At 41.5% G+C, this 24,384-nt stretch overlaps 1 protein-coding gene across 9 annotated transcripts in view; it reads right to left on the bottom strand.

Moving 5' to 3' along the window:
• NFIA (nuclear factor I A) overlaps positions 1–24,384 on the bottom strand; it is a gene marked incomplete at its 3' end in the record, with an annotated part of 250,179 nt that overhangs the window by 35,975 nt on the left and 189,820 nt on the right. For 6 of the 9 annotated variants that reach the window (XM_082287369.1, XM_082287371.1, XM_082287372.1 and 3 more), the window contains 3 exons: positions 16,738–16,866; positions 4,552–4,730; positions 1,828–1,993 (listed from right to left, as the gene is read on the bottom strand). In XM_082287369.1, the coding sequence (XP_082143495.1) occupies positions 1,828–1,993; positions 4,552–4,730; positions 16,738–16,866 (474 nt within the window). The remainder of the gene's footprint in view (positions 1–1,827; positions 1,994–4,551; positions 4,731–16,737; positions 16,867–24,384) is intronic. The other 3 variants (XM_082287375.1, XM_082287376.1, XM_082287370.1) reach the window with 2 other exon arrangements.

The raw sequence follows: 24,384 nt of genomic DNA, 5'->3' as shown, positions 1-24,384 counted from the left end.
GTCTGCTGAACACAGAGCCCAGTGACCAGCCCCAAGCTGACACCGATGGATGTCCTGCTCCCTTCAGAGGAGAAATGCCCATTTTTCTGCCAGCTGAGAATCCGGCCAGACACACTCTGAGCTTGTTTACACAATCACAGTATCATAAAAATTAAGATTACTGCTAAAATGTTGTTGGGAATCTTTTTCTTTTTGACACCAGACACTGCCAGTAAACTGAGTCACAACTGTAATGACAAGTACACACTGACCTAGTTTTGTTTTTCCTGGTTCTGAAGACAAGGAAATAGTAAGGCATTGCTGACTGTGTTCAGTGATAACTATGACTAAACATTAACCTTTTAGATCCCACCGCTGAATCTTATTGATAGGACTTGAAAGTCCCCTCAAAAAGTTCTGATAGCACCAGTGTTGGTCTAAGGTCAGAAAGAGGAGTGGAGGGGACAGAATGAATCAACTTCTTCACTCAACAAAAATCTGCTGATCAATTCGTGAAGTCCTGATTCTAGAACATCGTGTTCACAATCTTACCAGACTGTCTCATACTAAAACCCATTTCAATTTCCAAGCGAGCCAGAGCATCTTGCTGAGTTTGCAGTTGATGCACTATCGTGTAGCAGAAGGCAATGAAAACCTCTGAGGAACTACCAGATTTTAAAAATGCCCCCTGGAACCTGTGCAAGTCTCCTGAACAGTATATAAAGCTTTAAAAACCTAGGCTTCACTTGGTCTGAAGAGTGAGTACCTCTTTGCACATCAAGCAGTGGTTGCATATAGCATTTAAATAATAAGCTTGAAAAGCACACAAAGGGATTTGCTCTTTCGATTAGATTGATTTTTGTTTGTGGATGTTATTTGGACTCCCTTCACTGTGGAACAAGTCCCCTACAGTTGCCATTAAAGCACTGAAAGCTTCCCTTTTGTTTTTAAATGTCAGTTTGAGCATAGCTTCATTAAATCATTTCACAATTAACTCTCTGTACGTCCAGACTTTTTTTAAAGCATCGGACACAGCTGAATTGCATTTGTTTCCCAGAAGAGTGACTCCAAAGTGGTATCCCCAAGTGTGTATCCAGGAATTCATATATTTGACTTGTGGCTACACAAAATGCATATGGGAGCTGCGTGGGTGGTGGGAGAGGATTAGAGCTCTCTCCCTGGCCCTAAGACATACCAAAACTTCTTGCCTAAAATCCAAGGCGTAAGGGAAAGATGTCTGGGTTAATCTAGGCAGATTTATTCCCAAAAGAACGATAATTGAAGTAACCTGGAAAGGGTTGTGAGTTTAGCCCAGTGTGATGAGCAGCTGTGTTTTCAAGGAGATTGCCTGACTTCCATGTGGGGTCTATCCTCTAAAGCCTGACTTGAGATACCAGCTTATCACAGAACCATGGAATGGTCTGGGTTGCAAGGGACCTTGAAGATCACCCAGTCCCAGCCCCTCTGCCATGGGCAGGGACACCTTCCACTAGATCAGGTTGCTCAGAGCCCCATCCAGCCTGGCCTTGAACACTTCCAGGGATGGGATGTCCTCCTGAGTCCTCCTGGCAGCAAACAAGATCCCAAAGGTCCAAGCTCTGTGTCACAGCTGAGCCACCGGCCTCGATTTGCCTCACACGTGGCTATGTGAAATGGCAATCAAGTCAAAAATAAAACTGCAACCTTAAGCTAAGGCTTTCCCTGCTAACACAGGAGCAGCTCAGAATTTTGTCCATCATGGAGAGCAGAGAGCTCTCCTGCTTCCCAAGATGAGTCCAGTCCTCATCCCTGCACAGCCGAGTGCCGGCGGTGCCGGTAGCCCTTGGATCCCGCTGCGTCTATACTTACTTGGAGAAGTGGGAGAGGTGGCCCCTCCTTCTGTTGATGTGGTTGGAGGTTTTGTGTCTGGCACTGGCAGAGGCACAGGCCTAGCCATTGGTGGCGGAGGTGGTGGTGGCAACATTGGGGTAGGAAGGAATGGATTGTGCACCTTGCCTTGGCTGCTACCATTGGGCTGCCAAAAAACAAGCAAACAGACAGAAATTATACTAAAAATCAGCTATTAGGAACCTCCAGTAACAACAATCTAGTTGAAAACTATGTGCAATACATTTACAATTACTTGAGAGGTGGCAAAGAAATTTGCTGGCTCAAATTCTCCATGGACTTCAAGAAACTGTCTCAAACTCTGTGAACCTCGTGAAACTACGGAAATTCTGGCTTTTAAACACTTGTCCTATGAGCAGCTTGTCTGAACTGTCCTGGATTAAATCCTACTCCTCTTTACATTTCCGGCAGCACTAAGCCATGCTCAGTGAGAGGTGAAGCAGTGTTTTTGACCCCTAAAAGCCTCCAGTTTTGTGCCTCTGTTATACCCTCAGGATATCAGTGCCTGGGACTTGAGTGTAAATTTCTTAAAGATACTGCTCATTAAGAGAAAAAACAAGCGTTTTTGGTGGTCTTAAAAATCATGCTGATATCTTATTACAGGAAAATGAATGAGTGTATATTAAAATAACTGCTCTCCCACATCCCTTTTGAGTTAGCAATAGTGTAGCTCTTGGTTTAGCTGCCATTAGGATCATCTGGAGAAATGAGTGAACTTAGAACAGCTTCATTTTTACACACTGAGAGAAAAAACCACCCTCCCTTCAGTCTGGGATGTGGTCAGTCACAGGCTGAAGGGGATCAGCTATATGAGTGCGGTCTTTCAATTAATCACTAGAAAAATGTGTCCATAAGTAAAAGTGTTTTCAAGTATCACAAAAACAGGAATCAGGCTTAGAAAAACATGCCAACCCTCCCTCCAGCTTATTAAGTTTGCATTTTAAATGTAACCCAGCCTGGACACTTGAAAACCATACAGCTAGATGCCAAATACCATTATAAAGAGAAAGTAGGACAGGCTGTGAATCAGGTGTTCCTTTTAGTGACAAAAATGATGAGATCATTTTCGACAGCACTCTACAAATTGATCTCACTGCAGTTCTTCTGGCACTGAACATTGCCTTTTCCATTGATGATAAAAGCTCAGCTTTAAACACAGATCCATATTCTAAGTACTGCTAAAGAAAATAATATTTTAATTCCTGTTAGGGTTTCCATTAGCCTGAATTGCTGGGGACAAAATACTCATCCTGGCAAAACACTTGGGACTTTATTTTCATTTCACCTGCTTTGGCACTGACAAAGGGCCTTAAAGTCGTGGAGGTGCAAATCACACTTGTGCTAGAGCAAAAATGGTTCAGGGGATAAATAAGACTCAAGTTCATCTGCATTTAACTTTACAGCACTCCCACAGACTTCAAAGACTGCAGTTACTAGAGTTTGCAGCAAGAAGCAATCCTTCAGGGATATTTGTTTTTCCAACATCCAGCACCTTTAATAAACTAATATATTAGTGACATCTCTCAAACACTATCTTGTCTCCCAATTAGGTCCCTTTCCTGCCAAGAAGACCCCCGCTGCCTGTTCATTGTGAGTGTGCTAACAGTTCATAATGCTGAATGGTTTGGGATAAATTAAGCAAATGAATACTCAAGGAAAAAGAAAAGCACTGTATTGATTTGTTGTCTAGACATAAATGTATCTGCTAACATATTGCAGACATTATTCAAAGCCAGGACTGGCTGGAATAAGTAGAGTCAGTTTTTCTGCTGGGGAAAGGAAAACACTGGGAACAATACAGCTTATTAAATAAGTGTAATAAATTAGATTCTAATAATTAAACTAATTCTCATTAACACTTTCAGCCCTATGTATGTCAGGAGAGAAGCAGTAATTTTGCGAGTTATTACTTCATTGGCTGGAAAAAGTTACATGCATTACATTTCATGAAATATTCAGAGCATTATTTTAGATTTGATTTACATAAAATTTATAATTTCTGTATTCATCCAGAATGCTATTTCAATAATAGCAAGATGATTCACTTTATTTGATTAAAAAAAAAAAGAAAATGGTTATTTGAAGCTTTGGAACTCTGCTTAATTTTTCATAGAGATAAGGGGAAAAGATAACTGCTTACAGAAATAACAAACCATAATAAACTGTACTTTTAACATCTTGAGTTCAAGTACTGGTCAACTTGATCTAAAGTGCTATAAGGCAGTATTTTTTTTTTTTAATGAACTTAGCTGATCTGAAACATCTGTTTCTCACCCTCCCTTTTCCTGCTCCTCCCCCCCCCCACTCTCCCCTGAACTTCAAAAATAATTAATAAAAATTATTCTGCCTTTGTATTTTGTTAACCCTGGTTCCACAAGGGTTACAACACATGCAGCAAAGTCGTTTGTGGGGGGACCCAGCAGGTCACTGAAGCACCAGCTTCTCTGACAGTTTAAGCTACTTTCACCACAATGTGGTTGAGCGGTTTTTTGGGGAGGTCTCTTGTTGTTTTTTAAAATACTTTTGCAGCACAGCATTATTATTTTTCTGTTTTCCTCCCTTCCAGCAGCTATCCCAGGTGTGCTCCTGCAGGCGACATGCTGTTAAAATAACCCCGTCAATAACCCCGTGGTTAATTTTTACATAGGACAAACACTTCTGAAGAAAGAAAAACGGCTTCCTTACATTTAGGAACCCCACCTGTCCAGCCTGCTGACCAGCGTCGGGGCAGACAAGTTGGACAAACTCTTTCAGAGTCTCCTGAGGATGATAGCGGATTGCTGGGTGTGAGAAGTATGGCCCAGGCTGTTGAATAATGGGTGATGTTGGAAAATGAAGAGTCGATGGTGTTGCATGTGGACTTGCTATAGGAAAGAAAACAAAGACGTTATATAGAGTTTTGCCTCTGGAAAATAAAACAGTTTAAATCTATTGTCGTTTTAAGTATCTTTTTTTTTTTTTTTGGTTTGGTTTGAAATGTACAGTATTGTTTATACATCAAGTAATATATTAGACCACATTGTGTCCTACACTCACTTCATCTAGATCCTGGAAGCAAACAGAGCCAGACATTTTGAAGGATTTTCTGTTTTTAGTGGACACGTATAAAGGAATCAGCAGTCCTTTGTGAGAGTGAAAACTATTCATGACCTTAAGAGCAGCCCTCATCAATCAGGCAATAAAAAAATGTATTTGGGAGATTAGGGTTGATTTAATTGACATTTCATGTGACTTGGATTTGCACACACGAATCCATTTTACATTGTAGTATAAACGGTCGATAATTTAAAAATGGTCTAACGCTTCTTGTTGTTGGGGATTTTTTTCTTCCATCTCACTTCAGGAACATTTATTTTAAGTAACGTGTTTTCATTTAATGAACATGCACAAAGTGGCGAGATCGTTTGGAAAATTACATTTACACTTCTCCTGAATAACGCTGGGCTCAAATCTTCAGCAAGCCCCCAGCTCACGCTCAGGGATGAAGTTTAATTTGGTGAATTTATGGGCCAACAAGCCAGCTGGAAAATGTACTCCAGAGAAGGTGCAGAGGTGTGATGTACACAAGCCCACTGGCAATGACCGATTTTACCCTCAGCTGATTTCAGCAGAACTACAAGTGCAGCTGCAGAGCCTTTTGCTCTCCTACATATGTGACACCTTTGCCCAGTTCCTCAGCCTTCAAAATATATTGGGTTGGACTCTTGTCACCCAACAGAGCTTTCCACTGTTAGCTGTCACCACGAGGTAGCACCTGCTGTCACTTACAGTGCCATGAATTCTCCCCTCTGAAATGAGGATTCACTCTTCCTTCAGAATGACCAATTAATCTGGTTGCACACAAGCTCATCTGTAAATCATTGTTTATTTCTCACCAAAGAGTTGGTGTTGCTCCCTTGGCATGTTACCCTAGGAATCTTTCAGGGGTGTCCATGTGCAAAGATTGTGCTTGTACACTGCATATGACCAGTCAGATAAAGGTTATAGAAAGGAGGAAATATCCCACAGAAACTCAGGTGTTGGCTTTGAAGTAATTTAAATACACAAGAGGGGGGAAAAAAAAAAGCCTTTGGCACTTTTGGAAAAATTGGAGAGATGCAGGAAAGTTAACTAAAATCAAACACAAATGAGCAAACATTCATTTCATGATGAATGTTATGAAAAACCTTAAGTTAAATAAAAGCTAAAATCTGCTTCTTACTCTTGTTCATTGCCAGTTTAATAATATGACACTTTATTAATAATTTTTTTCTTAAGCATTATTAAACCATTAGCAAACTCAAAAGCTTGAAGATATGGATAAAATGTGAGCTCAGAGACAGTAGCAAGGAAACTACTGCATTTTCCTGTAAGCATTCACTGAGGGTTGGCTGGGCAGCTCTTCTATACACGTCCTTTTCCACCACAGGATAGGAATTACTGCTCCAATACCACCACCAAAAAGAGCTGCACTCGTGCCAGGGGTGCTGGTATGGGATGGATGTGAAACCCCTGCCCTTGCCTTGAAAAGCTCCCCTATACCCATGTTAACCCCCCAATTCTGCTCACATTAATAGTGTTGAAAATATTCCCAACAGAAGTAGAAACATCAAAGGTAGAGATAATGGGGATTCCCTTCAGTAACTGTGGGGGATCACCATGGAGCCAATTACTAGAATGGACAGAGGACTAAACAGTGTCCAAGGAGCCACCTCACCCCAAAATAATCCCCTGCCTTTGACTGGTGCTGCTCTGAGGTTGACACCTCCATTCTACACACACACACACCTTCAGTCAGGTAGATCCCAGCCAGCATTTTGATGACTACAAAATTTTATTAGCCTACAGTATTTCTGTCTTCCTTTCTTCGTATCTCCTTTTGTAGTTCCCCCTTTCCTTGTGTGCCAGATGGAATATGAGGGATGAAGATAAAATGAGAAATGGACATTTATGTGACAAACATCTAATAAAGTAAGAAATAAATTGGAATTTCTAAAATATTTTTTTAAAATTTCCTTTTAGTATCAGCTCTTTTAATACTATCTGAAATTGTTATGCAATTGCACTGTCCTTCGTACGCATCTGGGAGCCAACTCATTTCTATTCTTCTGCTGGGTGAAAAGGAGTTTGAAATGCATTTCAAACAAGAAGGAATAAAGAATTGTATCCAGGGAACATGTGGGAGTTCAAAACTGTCCTGAGACAACACTGTGTTTAGCTTTTCCAAACTATAGCTCTTCATTTAATAATTTGATTTGCTCCGTGGAAGACGAAAGAAATATTCACTGGCATGTAAGGAGTGAGCCTTTCTCTGCTGCCTTGACCTCCTCAGCATGTCAGGGTAGAAAACAAAGTGGAGAGTGTGTGTCAGGGATCTTCCCAAAGAGAGAGAGAGAGAAGGAAAACGAATGCAGAAATGATCAACAATAATTCAGCAAGGCAAAGTGCTGTAAGGAGAAAGTGGCTCCTCTTAGGAGTCTTGGCCAACTCCTCAGCCCATCTCCAAGGGCTTCCTGCTGATCAGGGAAGGACTGGGGGAGGGAAACAAGACCAGATTGGCATCATTCCTCGGCCTGTGCCATACACTGACGTGAAAGGGTCATTTTCTTCTCAGCATAAGAAGTAACGAGTGCAATAAGGATCTCCAAAGGTTTGTTTTTGCAGTCTCTGACTAGGAAATAACCGATTTCTCAAGTGCCAAAAGAAAGGGCTCTTTGATAAGAGGAAAAAACCCACTACTATTAAACTGATCAACATTACAAATGTGCCTGCCTGATACTAGAGAGAGGGAATTAAATGTTAAAGTCTAAAATCTGCTGGCCCAGACACAGACCATTACTCTGATAGCTGTGTTGTGGTCAGCAACTCTGGTGAGTGCAAAACTGGCCACTCCAACAAGTTCTGAGCACAGAACACAACCGTGTTTCCAAATATAGGGGCCCTCACAAGCACTTTTAATCAGTTAAAGCACAAGAGGTAATGAAGCAGGTTGTTATTTTCCCTGTTTGCCTCTAAAAAGGCCAAGGGCCCTTTCAGTCATGATTTTCAGACTTAATAAAAATGATAAAGTCTTTAATTCCTAAACCCACACCTACAGTGATGGAAATTACCCTGTGTAAGAGAAGAGGCTCTTATTACTTCTGATGGGATATTACAAGCCTCAATCAGTGATTGTAAATTCTTTGAGATCTTCAAATGGAAGATAAAATAGGTCTTTGTCTATTATTTATTTACTTATTGACTTATTATTTATGTATCCCTAAGCAGCTCCATCCTGCCAAACCATATTTCTCCTGGCGTCTTTCAGCCTGTGACATTTATATTTTATTATTGACCTCAGTAAATGACATAAAATATGACTTCTACAACCTATGAAAAGATGTGTACTCAAGAGCAGAACTTCATTTCTACCTGCTGTAGGTATGGAGGAGTTGGACTCTCTGGCATTATGAAATCTGTTATTTTGTGCGGGGGTTAGAGGCAGGAGTTATCCTTCCATCTCAAGGCAAGCATAAATATTTCAAAGCACACATGATTCTAATTCTATTGAAGCTCGTCTGAAACATCCCAGACTTTTTATTGAAAATGAGATGATAATGTATGGTGGCCTGCAACAGATATACCAGTATTTTAAAACGACTGCTATAGGGCCAAGTAATTATGCAGTACAGCTGTTGCGTGCTACACTGGATTCCTCAGTGTTTTATGAGCTCGTGGTGCTGTGCAGCACAGAAGCCAGAGGATTTTTCAGAATGCTGAATTCAAACTTCTGATTATGCAGGTCTGTCTTGCCTTTTTCCTTCTTGATTTGGAGTAGCCAATAACAAAGTAAGTCACCAATAAGATAAGCTGCACCCATTGATTAGGTGAGCACTGCACATGGCCAAGGCTCTGAAGAAGAGCCAAAATTGTGAATTCTGTCCGAGCGAGCGATCAGATAATAAAGAATCAGTTAATTTGAAACAGGTTACGGTTCTCTGCAGATATTTAGGGTCCTGGAACAAAGGAGCAGTTCCTAATAAAGAGCCCTGGGGTCCTTGCTCCCAGGGAGTGCTTGCTGACATGGTGAAGGGACACCTACAGTGCTCAGACAGGTTTTCCACCAGCACAGCCCAACATATGGGGGCACATATTGATCCATCCACCTTCCATCTCCTCTTCCAAAAAAATGCCCTGCCAACCCCTTCAAGTCCACATGACTGGATGAAATTTCTTTCTTCCCGAAGTTGTTTGAAGTCTTTGAAAGGGTCATTTGGTGTTGCTCAGGAAAAGGTGTTATCACCCTGGACTCCTTGCCTGTTCCAGGGAGAAGTGTTGGGAATCACAACCACTGTTCCTTCCCAGGCACAAGGGCTGGTCCATCAGCTGGATCAGGGCACAATGCTCAGATACCTCCTCTATAAAGTGATAATTAAGTTTACTAATACTTCATTAAACATTGATCAGCCTTCCTAGAAATAGTAACATTAGAATCATAATGAAACGGGATCGGTTTTTATCTGCTTGTTTTTGAGGCCATTATAATTGGCTTCATTACAATTAAGAAAGTGTTTTTTGAAAAGTCATTTCCCTGGAAATGTTAGAGAACAGTTTGTTCTGCTAGCTACTTCCACGTCAGGCTTCTAAGTTGCTTTAACTCCCTGCGTGCTGCAAGCTCTCTCCTGCCATCCCAGTGATGCCAGTTCAAATTATGCGAGATGGATCCTACCCTTTGTACCCCAAAGGTACTTATTCTGAAAATTGACCATATTAGAGGACTAATTGGCTAAGCCACCATGCTGGCTGATGTGAAATGCTTTCAAATACCATGAAACAGCTGTGTTTATCGGAAATATGAAGAGTGACTTTTTAATAAGGAGATCTGGCAATAATCCAAATTTGTTGAAAGGAACTTACACTTCTGTGTATAATACAATACAAGAGGTAAAGAATGGAAGCCTAAAACAATAGCTTTAAGCCCACAGATTTTGGTGATGAAAGCAGTTACCCAAACAAGAAGAAAAAATAATTAAGAAACTTGGGCTGGGATTTGCAGAGGTCCTGAGAGAATTCATTAACTGCTTTTGAATTTCAGTGGGAGCTGCTTCCCCGTAACACTTTCAAAGGTTTCTGAAAGTCCCTATTTTTCTTACTGCCCGTTAGGAACAGACTTTAGGGTGATAAATATAGAGGAATTGCTTACTCAGGTTAGCAAGAACCTGCCTCTACTTAAATACTGAGCTGCTGAGGGTAGGGCTGACCAGTCCTAGGATCAGCCCTCGGAAGGGAATTCACATCCCTGGAAAACTTGGGCATTTGTTACATCCCATAACGGTGCAAAGGGGTTGTCTAGTAACATGTTTGTCAGGTCCAAGGATGAGCTAAATGCAAACTGATCCCATCTCACTTTCCCATTTGCAGTGTCAAGGCTGGGAAATCGTGGAGCTGGAGAACAAAGATAGGCTTTACCCTCTAAGCATGGGTAAAATTCAGGTATCGCTGATACTCGCTCCCACATTATGTAGACAAACATAGATGAAAGATCCAAAATACAATATAAGCAGCTGAGCAGTGCAAGAGATAGTGAAACACCCTAGGTAGGATGGATGGGGATTCTGTTCCTGTCCATGAACATCAAAAAGATGGGCTGAATTGCAGGCTATCCATCTCTCAGCTCCAGAAGTCAAGTGCAGCTGGGCAGCTAAGCACTGCTGAAAAGAGCAGAGCCACGGTATCTCCAGATCAGGGCTGGCTCTCAGCCCTTTTCTGCTGCTCTGAGTGGTATAAGGCACCTGGACCCTTTGTTTAGAAACACTCCTCCTGTAAGAAATTTTGCAGTAGCAAGTGGGAGGCAGGAGGACATTTTGCCAAGGCCCACGGAGTTCCTAGCAAAAGGAAAATATGCTTAGGGCTGTGTTTGAGCTCGGGGTTTATTGGTGTACTCTGGGCTGCTGAGTATTACAGGCTGCTTTTGAAAACCTGTGGAGCTGAACTGAGCACTGGTTCCAGATTCTGGCATGGGCAGGGGGCCAGTTAAGTTAGCTATTTTGAGCTGAATGTTTTAAAACATGTCAGAATTCTGCTGCCTTTGGGAGACCAGAATACTATAGAATTGATTACATCGGGACAGAAATAAAAATCATACCTATAGAAAGCACTCCTTCCTTCCAAGACTACAGCTAGAGGTCAAAAAGACCCTAATTTAACATATTTGTAGAATTCCTGCATCACATCAAATGCTGTCAACTTCTGCATATTATTATTACTTTTAATACACATGATGCATTCTCATATATTCTCATCCCAAGATAAAAACTACTGCTAGGAGAATATATCATGTCTTTCTTATAATGAAATGCGGTTGATAAGTTTACAATAGAAATGTAAATTCTCTTAAAAACTACAACCTTTATGTGTGTGATGATATAATTCTGCTTTGATACTAAAAAGGGCATGGTAATGGAATCTGTGACTTTGGAGTGATATATTGCTGTTAAGTTAATAGGACTCCACATTCCCATTTCTAATATCAGTGTTTTTCCTCCCTTTCATTCTGTAGATGGTAAGCTGATACTACATAAACATTGTTAAAGCTATAGTTCCACGCTACAGTAATTCACTTAACTTTAACATGATTTATGGTTCTGTCAATAGAGGAGGTTGAAAATCCAGAGCTCCGATGCTTAAACATGGGTTCCATATTTAAAGCAATAATGTGCTTTTTGTGTGTGTCTGAAGCTAGAAGAATTTAGCATAAAGCAGAGATAAAAATATTATAGTTCACTGCACTGTTTAAAGCATATAGTTTAACTCCACGGATACATCAAAGAGAGCAAAGGAACCAAACACAGCATCAGGAAAAGCATGGGCAAAATACTTTGTTCCTGCAGCACTTTATTTTTATATTATTTTTTAGGGATGCATGAAATCCTATTAGTATTTTTAACACTGCCCCTTTTTTTTTTTCATTCTTTTGCTCAGTTAGATCAGCTCCTTTTGTCAGGATGAGTTTAAATCTGGGTCCACTGTGTTAATCACCCCCCTTTCTTCTTTCTGGCACTTCCCCTCCAGGCGTTTTGCCTCTTTAGGAGATTAAGCTACCAAGTCATCTTGTTGCTCTAACATGTCCTCACTGGAGCAACATATTAACACAACTCCTCTGCAAAAGAGCCCTCTTTAGAAGTTTGCTGCAGGGATGACAAATTAACCCAGCATGGTGTCCCACACATCTATCTCAGTACAAATTATTAGTGTAATAGAGCTTTTAGTTATGCATTTATCTAGTAATTATTGAACGGTTATACAAAACGGAGCTGAGCAATCATGGCCCTTTATGAGGCGAGCTCGGTGGGTGGTCTTACAGTTAATTTAGGATAGGACTGTCTAAGCAGTTCACTCACACACAAATTAGCTGAACAGCCTGCTCCTTTAAATATTTCCTATGTCACAGGCTAACTCTTGACAATACAACAAAGGTAGAGTTTTAATTACACGGTTCCTGACTTTTGTTTAGCTGAAGCTTTAACCCTTTGCAGGCCTCCCTCTCTGCCCTCCTTGCCTGGGCTACGGCAGGCGGTGGCAGTTTGGGGATTGTGTCATGGCTAAAGCCTGACCTTGAGGCCATCTGTTGGGAAACTGCTTTTCCTTCAGCACCAGGTTGCTCCAAAGCGAGTGCAGGAAATCAAAATCTTCCCCTGCACAGTCAGCTCTCCTGACATTGCAAACTGGATCATGTAAACTCATCTGATGGTCAGCATTGTGATGTTTATGGCCTCACCTCATCTTCCTCGCCCTTGTGGTGTGACTCTCTCCTTTTGGCTCTCTGGCATCACCCATCCCTTGCTCTGAGGTGCCTCTGTCAAGTTGCACCGCTTTGTTTTTGTCAAAATTCAAAGGGAATTAGAAGGTTACACCACTGTGCCACCTGGCAGCATCAGGAAGCCACAGAGACTCGTACAGAAAAGGACATTACAAGATGTCTTTTTACAATGTACACCAGGAACCATCAGTTTGATTCACTTGGAGCTGGCTGACAGGACAGCGAGCAGGCACCAGGACTTTGGTGACCCACTGGAGGATTTTGATAGAGAAGGACACGGTATCTTTCCAGATATGTGACAGAGACGTTTCACCGCTTTGGCGTGAACAGAGAGTACTGTGCTGCAGCATTTCCCTGGCAGGCCTTGTCCTGATAAAAGTCTAAATGGCAGTGGTAATTATGGAGGAAATTAATATAATGGAAACCAGTCCACTAGCTGACTTTCATCCCTTCTTCTCACACACCCACTTCCTTGGGTTCTTGCCTTCGTGCTGGGTTTCTTGCTTCTTGTAATTGTGTTTCTCCTTCATTTATCTTCCTAACATACCATCTCATTGTTATTTTTTTTCCTTTCCTTGCCTTTTTTTCCTTGCTTTTTTGGCTTGCAGGATTCACACTGTCATATTCCGTGGGAATGCTTGAATGCTCTGCAGCACAGGCTGCTGTACATCCTGGCTTTACAAGATCGTGGTCAATTTAACATTTCAGCCAGCTCCAGTTATAAAGTCACCAGAGTGTAAGTAGCAATACATGGAAGCCTAAAACCACTTATGTAAATACTGCTGTCACCCATAGTATTTAAATCCTTCACTAGCTGGTGAAGAGTTCAAGTGGTCTGGGAAGCTTTGTGAGATGCCAACAATCCATGGTGCCTTTGCAATGCTGCAGTGCTGTGGTGAGCTACGCCGACCACCAGATAATCCCATTTGCAGGTAACAAAAGTATGCTGAGTAGGAGAGAGATCTGGCTGCTCGAATTCTCAAGGCTTTGAAATAAATTCTGAAACTGATAGTGATGCTAAAGCCACCCTATAGGTGATCAATTTACCATCTGCCAGCCACTGAATCCTAGCCACGCTGGTCCAGAGAAGACATATGGTGCATTCATAGAGTCATGCCCAAAAAACTGCCATCATCAAGTGAGGCTCCATGAATCACTTTGCTAGCTTATCACCAAAGAAACTTGGATCTTGCCACCATCTGTTGGAAGTACTGAGGAGTCACTGAAGCATTGGCATCCCTGCGCCAGCACTCACTGCACATCTGGTCCGCTGGTCAGCCAGCTCGGATCCTCTCTCCTGGCTACTGCCCAGCTGGGCCGGGCACTGGCAGCAGCACCAGTGCAGATAGGAACGAGTGCACAGCCTTCCACAGCCCAGCACATCCAGACAATTCCATGAGAGCAGAGGTTTTCCAACTGCTTCATCGGGTGGAGCACCTTAGAGCTAAGACATCCTCTCAAGGATCTTCCTCCTCCTTCAAAGGAAGTTTTGTTTCCAAAATGACTCATTGTGGGGATCACAGGGAAGGGCATTCAGTATCCTGGGATACCCCAGCATCAGACGTGCAGTGTATTCTAAGGGATGTTTGGAAGCGTGTGAAGGATTCGGGAATATTCCCGAGAAGTTATAAATCACTAGTTGTCAATGACAACACCTGCCATGAATAGTCTACAGCTTCTTCTCTGCTGTCTATTTTGATCATGCTTTACAAATGCATCTCATACACACATCCAAGTGATAAACTTGCACATACGAACATGAGAAGGAGATGGAACCTCCCTGTGATCGTTGTGCTGGCTGAGGAGCTTACTCTGATGGTGACCTACTTATTCACAACTCCCCTGTCTCTGAAATCTCTCTGCAGAATGGAGATTAAATCCTGCTCTTTGTTTGCCAAAGACCCCTGAGAATGACCTGCCACTGACCATTTACATAACACACCTGTGTCCAAAGGGAATTTAGCCTGTGTGTGCTGTACCATCACTTCTGCCGAGGCACAACTCCCAGTAACTACTGGTGGATGTGAATCTCTCAATTATATCCTCTTATACGACAGCATTATACTCTTTATGTTGCCACTTCTGATACCTGAAAAGCTTCTCTCTTCTGCTTACTGTCCCTAAAGTATGCCGGAGGCGATGGGATAAAGAACAAAGCTGGATTTGCAGAAAATAATCCATCTCAGTGTATCACCCTTTACTAACAGAATGATTGTTGTGGCAGGGAAATACACACAGCCAGCGCGCTGTGGAAGAAGAATACTGAAGAGGAATGTCCCAAAAGAACAAAGAATGAAGTCTGGGACAAGATTTTTTCAGGATGATGGCATTTAAAGAAACCGTGGATGGATGCAGAGGGATTTTTTTCCTGAAAATCTGCAAGACTTTGTGAATGATCATAAAACAGAAGACGTTTCTAAATGATGCTGCAGAAGAGCAGTTTTGGTTAACTTTTTAGGAACCATGATGATTAAAAGCTCTGTTGCTTCTTTATGGAGTTAGTAAAGAACATCTCCTTCCAAACAATCCAAATTTGGGACTGTAATAATTCTATTTGCTTTTCTGGCTCCCATTGAATGTTCTTCTCACATCGCCAATGGAAATCCCTCAGTGCACAGAAAAAGTCTTGTGAAAACAGACTGTAGATGAGATTTAAACAAGGCCTCACCACTGAGACATTTCCTCTCTCAACCACACAAGAATCCAAAGCAGAGAGGGTCTAAACAGGGGCAGACAAAGGCAGTCAATGATCTTAAAAAATTAGTGTGAGGTAAAACACAGCTAAATAAAGAAAGGCCTATTAACTAATCAATCAACAACTGAAATCTAAAAGGCTGAACTTCTAAAAGACAGGAATTGGGAGTCAGCTGATGTGCACTGAATAGAATGTTAATGGAAGCTTCATATTATTCATACTTGTATCACCAATTATCAAGGCTTTTAAAAGAGGATATATTTGCCAGACAGCTCGGATCCAAATTTCAAGGGAAATCTCTATAGAGCTTAGATGCCTAAATATCTTCTGAGGATGTAGGTGTATGTCTAAGGATAATGAATAATTTTTATGGATTAACCACAACAAATCAAACTACAACAAGCAGATTTAACAAAGCACAAAACCTCATGAAGTGCAAGTCTGACCTTGCTTCAACTTTGTGCAACTGCACCATTTCTCACCACATCACCTGGACTGTGCAGACAAAGAGGCTCCTTCTGGTTTATGCTGCCCTCAGTAAAACCACACTGATGCCAAACAGACATTTCCAAATAATTTCTAGGATGAATTGCTAATATGCCTTTTTATGCTCCACCATTCGACCAATTCCTTAATAATCTTCTCTAAATGAGGCAAAATTTCATAGCAGAAAGAAACATGTCACAACCATTCATTCCTATTTTTGTATCTTCCAAAGAGGTTTGTAAGAGGATTCATTCGTGTCTCTTACTATGCCCAAGTGAGTTCCTTTTCAAATGTGAACTCAGTATTGCATTTAGTTTTCTAGGCTAAATGCAAATGCATCTTTCTAACAAAAATACATAAGCACATCTAGACCCAGAGGACATCTCTTTGACTTGGAAAGTCAGTCAGAAGAGTACTGGGAAGAAAACCAGCCAAAGTATTGCAGGAACCAACTTCCAAAGAGTCCCCTAACAAGGCACACTGACACCAACAGCACGAGAATAAATGACGTGCAGAAGGAAATCCAGAGGGCTGGAAGACAGGCGTGGGTCAGAAGTGATGGATGGGTCCCTATCTCGAGCAGTTGGACCGAGTCAACGTGATGAATGGTCACAAGCAGAAGACACTTCCCTGCAACACCTCCTGTCCCTTTCCCCACCCTCTTCCAACAAAACCCCAAGGCCCCAGAATCCAGCGTTTCCACCTTGAGCGGCCATCAGGAGCTTTCCCAAGCAGCCCAGCCTAACAGAACCAGCCTCTAGACACCTAAACCCTCCTGGTTGTGAAGGTTCTGAGCACAGCCCCTCGCTGGGCAGTCACAGGTGGCGATGGCTTTCCGTGGAGCGGCGCTGGCACGGCCACTGGGTGCCGTGGCTACCTTTTAATGCCTGGGGGCTCTCGGGAAAGGCCTCACCTCTGGGTCCTGTAATGACAGGTCGATGGTGCTGTGTGAAAGCCGTTCCAAGGGAGGAGGTCTGCGAAGGCGAGGGACTGCTGAAACCAGACTTCTCTGACTTCTTTAATGTAGTTGGCGATGGCATTCCTGGCAAGAATGATTGATAAGTGCAATTTAATAATGCTAGGTCATGGAACGACAGCCTATGCATTGTGAAAGGGGGTGCAGGAGCAGCTAGACACACTTAAAGGACAAATGAAATGCAACACAACAGCAAGCTGAGAGCTCACTTTTATTTGTGGGGTTTTTTTCAAGGCAGAAGCAGCCATGGTTTGCTCTGAGCCATGAGTACTAAAAGGCAGCCATATTTTTCTTATAAATCTGAAATATGGGTAAGATGCAGCTTATTATTGCTACTGAAACCTACTCTGCTTTATTTTTAGAAATCTGTAATAGCTGGAGCACTTGGATTTTTACAGGTTTTTTTATGAGTTCTGTCTTTCACTCCTTGGTTTAGTAGATTATTGCAAATGGATCTTTTAAATGTGCCGCACGACTCAAGGCACAACTAGAGAATGGAGTTCTCTGAGTTCAAGCTCTGCCTCCCCTCACTCTCTTGACTTCAAAGGTATTTAAAAGTTACATGTTTATGTGGTTCCCTTTCGCTTTCAAATTTTTTTTTTAAAGGGTGAATGGTATTTTTGCCTTGATACTAGAAGCCGCACTGGAATTATTTCAGAGCTGTTATAATGCCCTTGAACTATATCAAAAGCTCCCAATGAAAATCAGAGTTAAGTTGTCACTGGGTGCAACCTCTGCCATGGACAGGCAGAAATGGTGTGGTGCTCATCTGACTGGTTTGGTGTACGGGGTGAGAATAACTCCTGTTGATGCCGTATCAAGGCTGTGGAATCAAAGAAATTAATGGAATGAATATATGGCAACAGGCTTGTAAAATCTGAGTCTTTTCTGTATGGTAGATGCTTGGAGGAAAGAATTTTACAGTATATAAATGAAAAGTATGCATGTTTGTCTGTACTAGCCTATATTTTTGCAGTTCTAGATGCACCTGGGTGTTCTGATTATCAGAATGTATCCTGAAAACTCAAAATTTCCGGTATATACAGCCCATCAGGCATCCTGCATATCCATAGGGATATAGCAAAACAGAGGTTGATATTTCAGGTGGAAAAGCAAAATATCAGGTAATGTGCAAGTTGAACTTTCACTAGCAAAGTAATTTAATTTTATTTCCAACTCTGTATTTTATAGTATTTAATTGTTTAAAAAGTAAAGAGAGAGGCCTGGACAAGATTATCTCTGGGCTATATTATTAACTTTATATTTAATAAGACTAGTTTTATAGTCCCTGGGATGTTGATTGCAATATGCAGGAGCCTTCTTGTACTTTATACTCTGCACTGCTGTGTCTTAATGGTTTCAGTGAGGCTTTGGAGTTTATACTGCTGTAAGTTAAATAAAGTAAGGGAATGGTTTGAGTTCCAGTGTTGTACTCGCAGCTTTCTGCCTCGAAACTTGTTTGCTACAGGGTTTGCTGTTGTGGTGGCTTTTTCCCCATAGTAGGAAAGGTTACAGACTTAACCTTTTAAAAATCAAAGTTTAGAACTGACTATGGTGCAAGAAAAATATTGGGTTGGGGATTTTTTTTTTTTTTTAATGTGGTCTTAAGGACTTTGGAGTAGGAACAAAAGCAGAGACTGGTTGAGTTTGGGGGGAAGAGTGGAAAGGAGATGGAACTGAGGTGTTTCAGTGCAATATTCCAGTGCAGCCTGCTGAATTTCTGCTCCGACGGGATGTAACTTAGTCGTGGAATGTCCATATTCAGGACAAGGACACTCAAAGGAATTAACGGTGCTGTTGACCCAGATTTCCCTGTGATGGAAGAACTGGGGATGGAGACACCAAAGGAGTGTCAACCCCAGCCCTAAGTGCAAAATATCATGGGCAGGCCAAGCGACTTCTGTGGACAGGGAAGGTCACGGTAAAATTTGCCAGCATGGGAGCTGCTCCAAGAGCACGGCTGTGCAGCCCATGAGCAGGGATCCAAGTGGGACAGGAGTTACCTGAGCCCCTGGGGTGGTGACAGAGGTCGGGGAAGGAGTGAGATCTCAACTCTATGGCTCAGCTGGCTCAGGAGCTCCCTGCTTGCCCCGGCTACAAACCCTCTTCAGGGTTATGGCGAAGATAATAAGGCTTCTAAAAAAATGAAACAGCTTTTCTTCTACCCCTGTGTTAAAAAAACCCCTGCAGGACTCATCTCTAAACCACAGCAGGGAGAAGGGGCAGAGGCAGTGGAATTTGGTTTAAAGCTGCAGCAGTTTCGTGTGATTGTGTCCAAACACTGGAACTTGAGGAGCTACAAAGAAGCTGATGAATGACCTTGAATGTGGCAATGCTGAGCAGTGTCATGTTCATACGGGGATGGGTTTTATAAGGTCGAGGCAGCGGCTTTCATGTGAAAATAGAGATTTTAATGTAACCCCATGCAGGGAAATTGAGCAGAAAAACAAACTGAAGCGCTGGTAATTGGTTGCTACTTTTGCTCTATTTGTTTGTTATCGTTCTGATTGCCATTATTATCACAAGTTTGGTTCATTTATTTATTTTTTTTCCAGGGTATTTTGAAATGTATTGGTTTGGAGCAGTCCAACTATACCATGTTTTTGTTTTGTTTGGGGTTTGTAATGACACATTTTATTTTGAGTGATCACATCCATCAGATCTCAAGAAAAAAATGGCTGCTTCCTAGTTCAGAAGAATATGCAAACAGGAGCTTAATTACATCACTTAATATTGACCAAGAGAAAGAAGAAGATGAGCTTGCCAGCTCATTTCCAAAGCATGTTTTGTCCTTTAAGAGGGGAGGGTATGACAGAAAGTTAGGCAGTGCAAAGCAATTAGCATCATTCACATTTTATGTTGCGCTAGCATGGTGCTCTAGCAGCAAAATTCAAACATTCTTTGAATGGGTTAATAAAAGAAGAAATACAGTCGGCATGCAAGAAAAAGGTTTCCAAGAACAAGCCAAAATATGTCCCATTCTTCTAAATTTATCACAGCCATGTCACATTATCCTTGAGACTGCCAGGAATGTCAATTTTTTTGCAATTTAAAAAAAATATCTCATTTAGCACCATATGTTTGGTTAATGTGCCTGATATATCCTGCGTATTCTTTAGTCCATCCATTTCTAATACTCACTTTCTCTTTTTTTTTTCCTCCCCTTGCTAAGCCATATGTTACAATGCTGGTCATTCTATCGAAGCTCTGGTCGGGAGCTGAGAGCGAGGGAACTCTGGTTTAATCACCCAGAAAAACTTTGAATTCTACAAGTCTCACTTGGGTGAGCAGTCTCAGCACTTGAGTTAGTTGTAGGTGCCTGGTGCCTATGAAAATCAGGCCACCTCTGAGGTGGCACAGTGGATATTAACTATGAGGAAGGAACTAAAGGTAGACGGCTAAATATTGAATTAGGTGTTTAATTTTTGGCACCCACGTTTGAGACTCTTGGCTAGTTTTAAGGGTCTTCTGCTCCATACCTAATGAGTTTTAACACATTTAGTGGCCCCCAGTCCACAGGGTCCCTCCTGTGCTGCTCAGGGATGCAGGAAATTAAAAAGTTAAGGCTGAAGGTAGCTCGGGCAGAGCTGGGGATGCATCCTGGGAGGATGCTGCTGCCTTGCACGGCTTTCCTCAGCATTGGTCCTGGAAGCCAGCGATTACTGGGGACCACTGCACTGAAGACCAGATTTCAGCACTTCACAGGACCCCAAGGAAGGGGCAGTGCCAGCTCTAAGGACACCTCTGAGTCCCTGCTCTCCTCTCTCTGCTCTCTGGTGCAGGGCAGCAACAAATCACAATATCCCCCAGCCCGTCTCAGCTGCGCTGGCCGGTGAATAGGGAATGGAGCCAAGGATCCTCCCCGTTCCCTGCCTCTTTCTATCCATCTGCTCCGAGCAAGGAATAAACAAGAACAGCCAGAACACAACGGCTGGGTAGCCCAGGTGGGGGTTAAAAGTGTTCCTTACTATTCTGTGGATAGGACTCTTGTCCAAATCACAGTCACACCTGGCACTTTTAGGGAACACAGCTTTCAGAATCCAGGTCTGAGTCTCCTCTGAATGTTATTTAGAGTGTGAGAGAGGAAAATCAGACTTTGTCTATTTTCATCTTATGGCAGCTTTTAACTACAGAATAAATGGAGAAGTTAATTGCTAAATAAAAGAAGAAAATAAAGGGATTTGTGGCATAAAACGCAGATGGAAGCCTGAGTGGGTGTGTTACTTTAACTTACTGTACTTGTGTTCATGTGGTTCTGTATGTATGCCAAACATATATGGTCTGAGCCTGCTCCCATTAACATAAATCTGCTTTTTTCACTGGACAGAGGGAACCTGATCAAAGACCATGATGGTGCTAAATGGAACAAGAGGTGTATACTTTTGTATTTTTTTCCAAACGGAAATATTAATTTGACATTGGTTTTTCAGCTGAGAAGAATTTTAATTGCAGTACACAATAAGCAGAAAATTCAGACAACAATAATCTTGAAACTGTTAGCAGCATTATATTTCTATCAAGGAATTTGTGTGCCTTTTCAACATTAGAGCTTTCTGAATTTTCATTAATTTGGCATTTCCCTGAACACACAAGTTATTTTGTTCATTCCACATCATGCATCACACCCTTCTGCTCAATGCATAATGCAAGCGCAAATGGGATCCTCGTCCTTGGGAGACTCTGGTTACTGGAGCCATTGGATGTTGAAGTCCCGCAGAAAGACTTTCCAAAACTCTGCACTTCGCAAACCTCCAGCCCAAGTTTAATCAGTGAGTGCACAGGAAAACTTCGTGTTCCTCATCTTCTAAGGGGCACTGGAGCATTGTGATGGGTTTAATTCCTCTACCTCCTTATGTTTGCCAGTACTAGAAACGCACCACATAAGAGTCTTCCTTGAGTACAGCTAAAGGTCTTCAAATGTTCATGTATGAGGCTGATATATATTTAAATGGACCAGAAAATGATGCGTGAGAATTGAATGCACAAATCCTTCCCAGAACAAACAAATATCTGCGAACCTCTTTTCCATGTACCTACCACGTGCCTTACTGAAAAATCAGGGTTAACTTCGATGGAGTGAACAGAGTCACAGCAAGAGGAGAACAATCCCCCTTCTCTGCAAGTCTACACCTGTATATCCATCCAATTTCACTTGATTAATTACTGACATTATTCTACCTGCACACATCTCACACAACAACTCCATCTCTCGTTAGCTACATTGGTAGACCAGCTCATATTCATCTCCAAAGACCTTTGGATAATTATCCCGATATTCCCAGTAGCTCTCTGCCGCTAGACTCTTGATGGAGAATTCATAACAAAAGCTATGAATGAAACATGGTCTGGATCCTCCTTCCCAAGGCACACTAGGAAAAGGAATCACGGAAGCTCAGGTATTACCAGGTGGACCATGAACTCAACAACATGCAGAACCAACAGATGATGCAGAAAAACAAATCGGCTGTTGAAGAAAAAAACTGATATATGGGAAGCATTTTTTCAAGGAATTTTCATCCTCATGTGTGAATTATTCCAGCAATTCCACTGAAATCAGTATCAACAGAAATGCTGATCAGCTGCTATTTTTTTTTTTTCCTCCTGGGGAATTCCTAATTTCAAGCTTCTTGAAATGTTGACGGCTACGCTCCTGCCAGTCATAGTAAGTCTGTTCTATTTAGTGCTGAGCAAACTTTGTCATCAGCCGAGATACGATCACACTGACTGCCATCCATCAGTTTACTGTATTAATTGCTCCAGTATACACAAAATACAACACAGATGGAAATTCACTCATCCTAATGAAGTGCTCTTTAGTTTCTACGTTCTGAATGGGTACTGGCTCCCCTGGTTGCAGCCGGAGTTACCATGATCACTGATTAACTACCTGCCAGCGGAGCACCTCGCTTCACAAGGCTAAATCCAGCTTAATAAACAGTGATTTTACAGAAGAAAAACGAAAGCTCCCCCTCTATCCACTTATCAAACTGCTGCATATGCATCACCAACACACACATCCAGTCTCCTCAGAACTCGACATCTGACAGATCATCAGGAAAACAGAGCTAATCTATCCATACCCATCAACATCGTATCATAGGTGACTGCCAGATACTTAAGAAGCCATCCAAAAGAAATGTCACAACTCTTTTTCAAGACACTACAAAAGAAATGTTCCAAATAAAATAAAGCAAATGCACGTACAAGTAAATGAGCCAAAGAACTTAATAAAAAGAGATTGATTAAAATGAGGACCAGAATGTTCAAAAAGGACTGAGAGAGAGAGGTGCCAAAGGCGCATTAAATGGATTCAATGGCTTTAGGTTTTAAATGCTTTTGGACTCCTCAGCAATTTTTAGCCAAAAATGATAATTCAAGTTAGAATCAAAATTCTGATGTCACTTAGGGAAAAAGAAGGTTGAAACTTCTCCTTTGCAAATGAGCACTGATCCATTTATGAAGGAGAAATACCAGTTTATAGTGATGGACAACCTTACCTACAGAACTTTAAAGCCGAGCACTACAACATTCACAATTATTTTAAAATCCTACCCCTGAAAGTCTGCCTAAATTGTTTGGTACAATGTTCTCATAGAGTGTATTACCTTGTTTGTGTCTGTGTTTACAGCATCATCTAGATTGTTTTAGATCACTTAAGTTAGGCTTCATTCCTGCTCTGCCACCCAAGCAGTTCTTTCAATAACTAATAAAGTAGTATTCAACATCTTACCAATTTCTTCAAAACATAATTTCATGAGTTATATATTTAAAAACTTTAATGAGAAGAGGAATAAACAGCAGGATAACAGTTCAATTTTCCCTTTGAGTTAATGTCAGCTTCGGCATCATTTTCCATTGTATAAATATATATTGCAAGAAGAAAAATAAAAAGATTTCTAATGACGTCTTTAGACATCTTGTCTAAAATTCATGACTACATTTGTTTCATTTCAAATGCTACTTGAGAGTTTTTCAGCACACTTGGCAGATTAGATATAGCAGCAGGGACAAACTGCAGCCATCCATAGGAGAATATACCTTTATGTGGGTGCTTTGGGGATGGAACATCTATAGCTGCAAGGCAAAAAATGCCATCATAAATTTGGATGGCATTTACAAAGCCCTCTAAAAAGTCTTTGCATATGATTATAGCTGAGGTATGATATTTTTGCAAGTAAAAGACCCAGAATAGATTTATGTTTCAACTATATCTTCCTGAGATGCATATGGATCCTAAATTGCAAGTGATACTAAAGGGAATTTTAGTAACTGAAGAGGATGGAGTCAAATTTTTTGGGTTTTATTTATTTATTTATTTTTCTGAAAAATCATTTGCTCGTTATTTGCATGTCATCAAACCATCATTGGCTACCCAGGCTATATGTAACAATGATGGCTGCTAAACACCCCAGGCATGAGATGGAGATGGGTAAATATGCAGATTTTCTCGACTTGTGACCTCAGTTACTGCATGTGATATTTTCAAATGACTTTCATGATGACAAGACTAAGTTTGGTGCTAATATTGGTTTTGAAGATTTAATCGGTGTACACTGCCACTGAACATGTGTTTTAATTAATAAA

Source organism: Coloeus monedula, assembly GCF_965178545.1.
Source record: "Coloeus monedula genome assembly, chromosome: 9".
NCBI classification, from domain to species: domain Eukaryota; kingdom Metazoa; phylum Chordata; class Aves; order Passeriformes; family Corvidae; genus Coloeus; species Coloeus monedula.
Note: the sequence above shows the minus strand (reverse complement) of the source record. Positions and strands in the feature narration are given on the sequence as shown.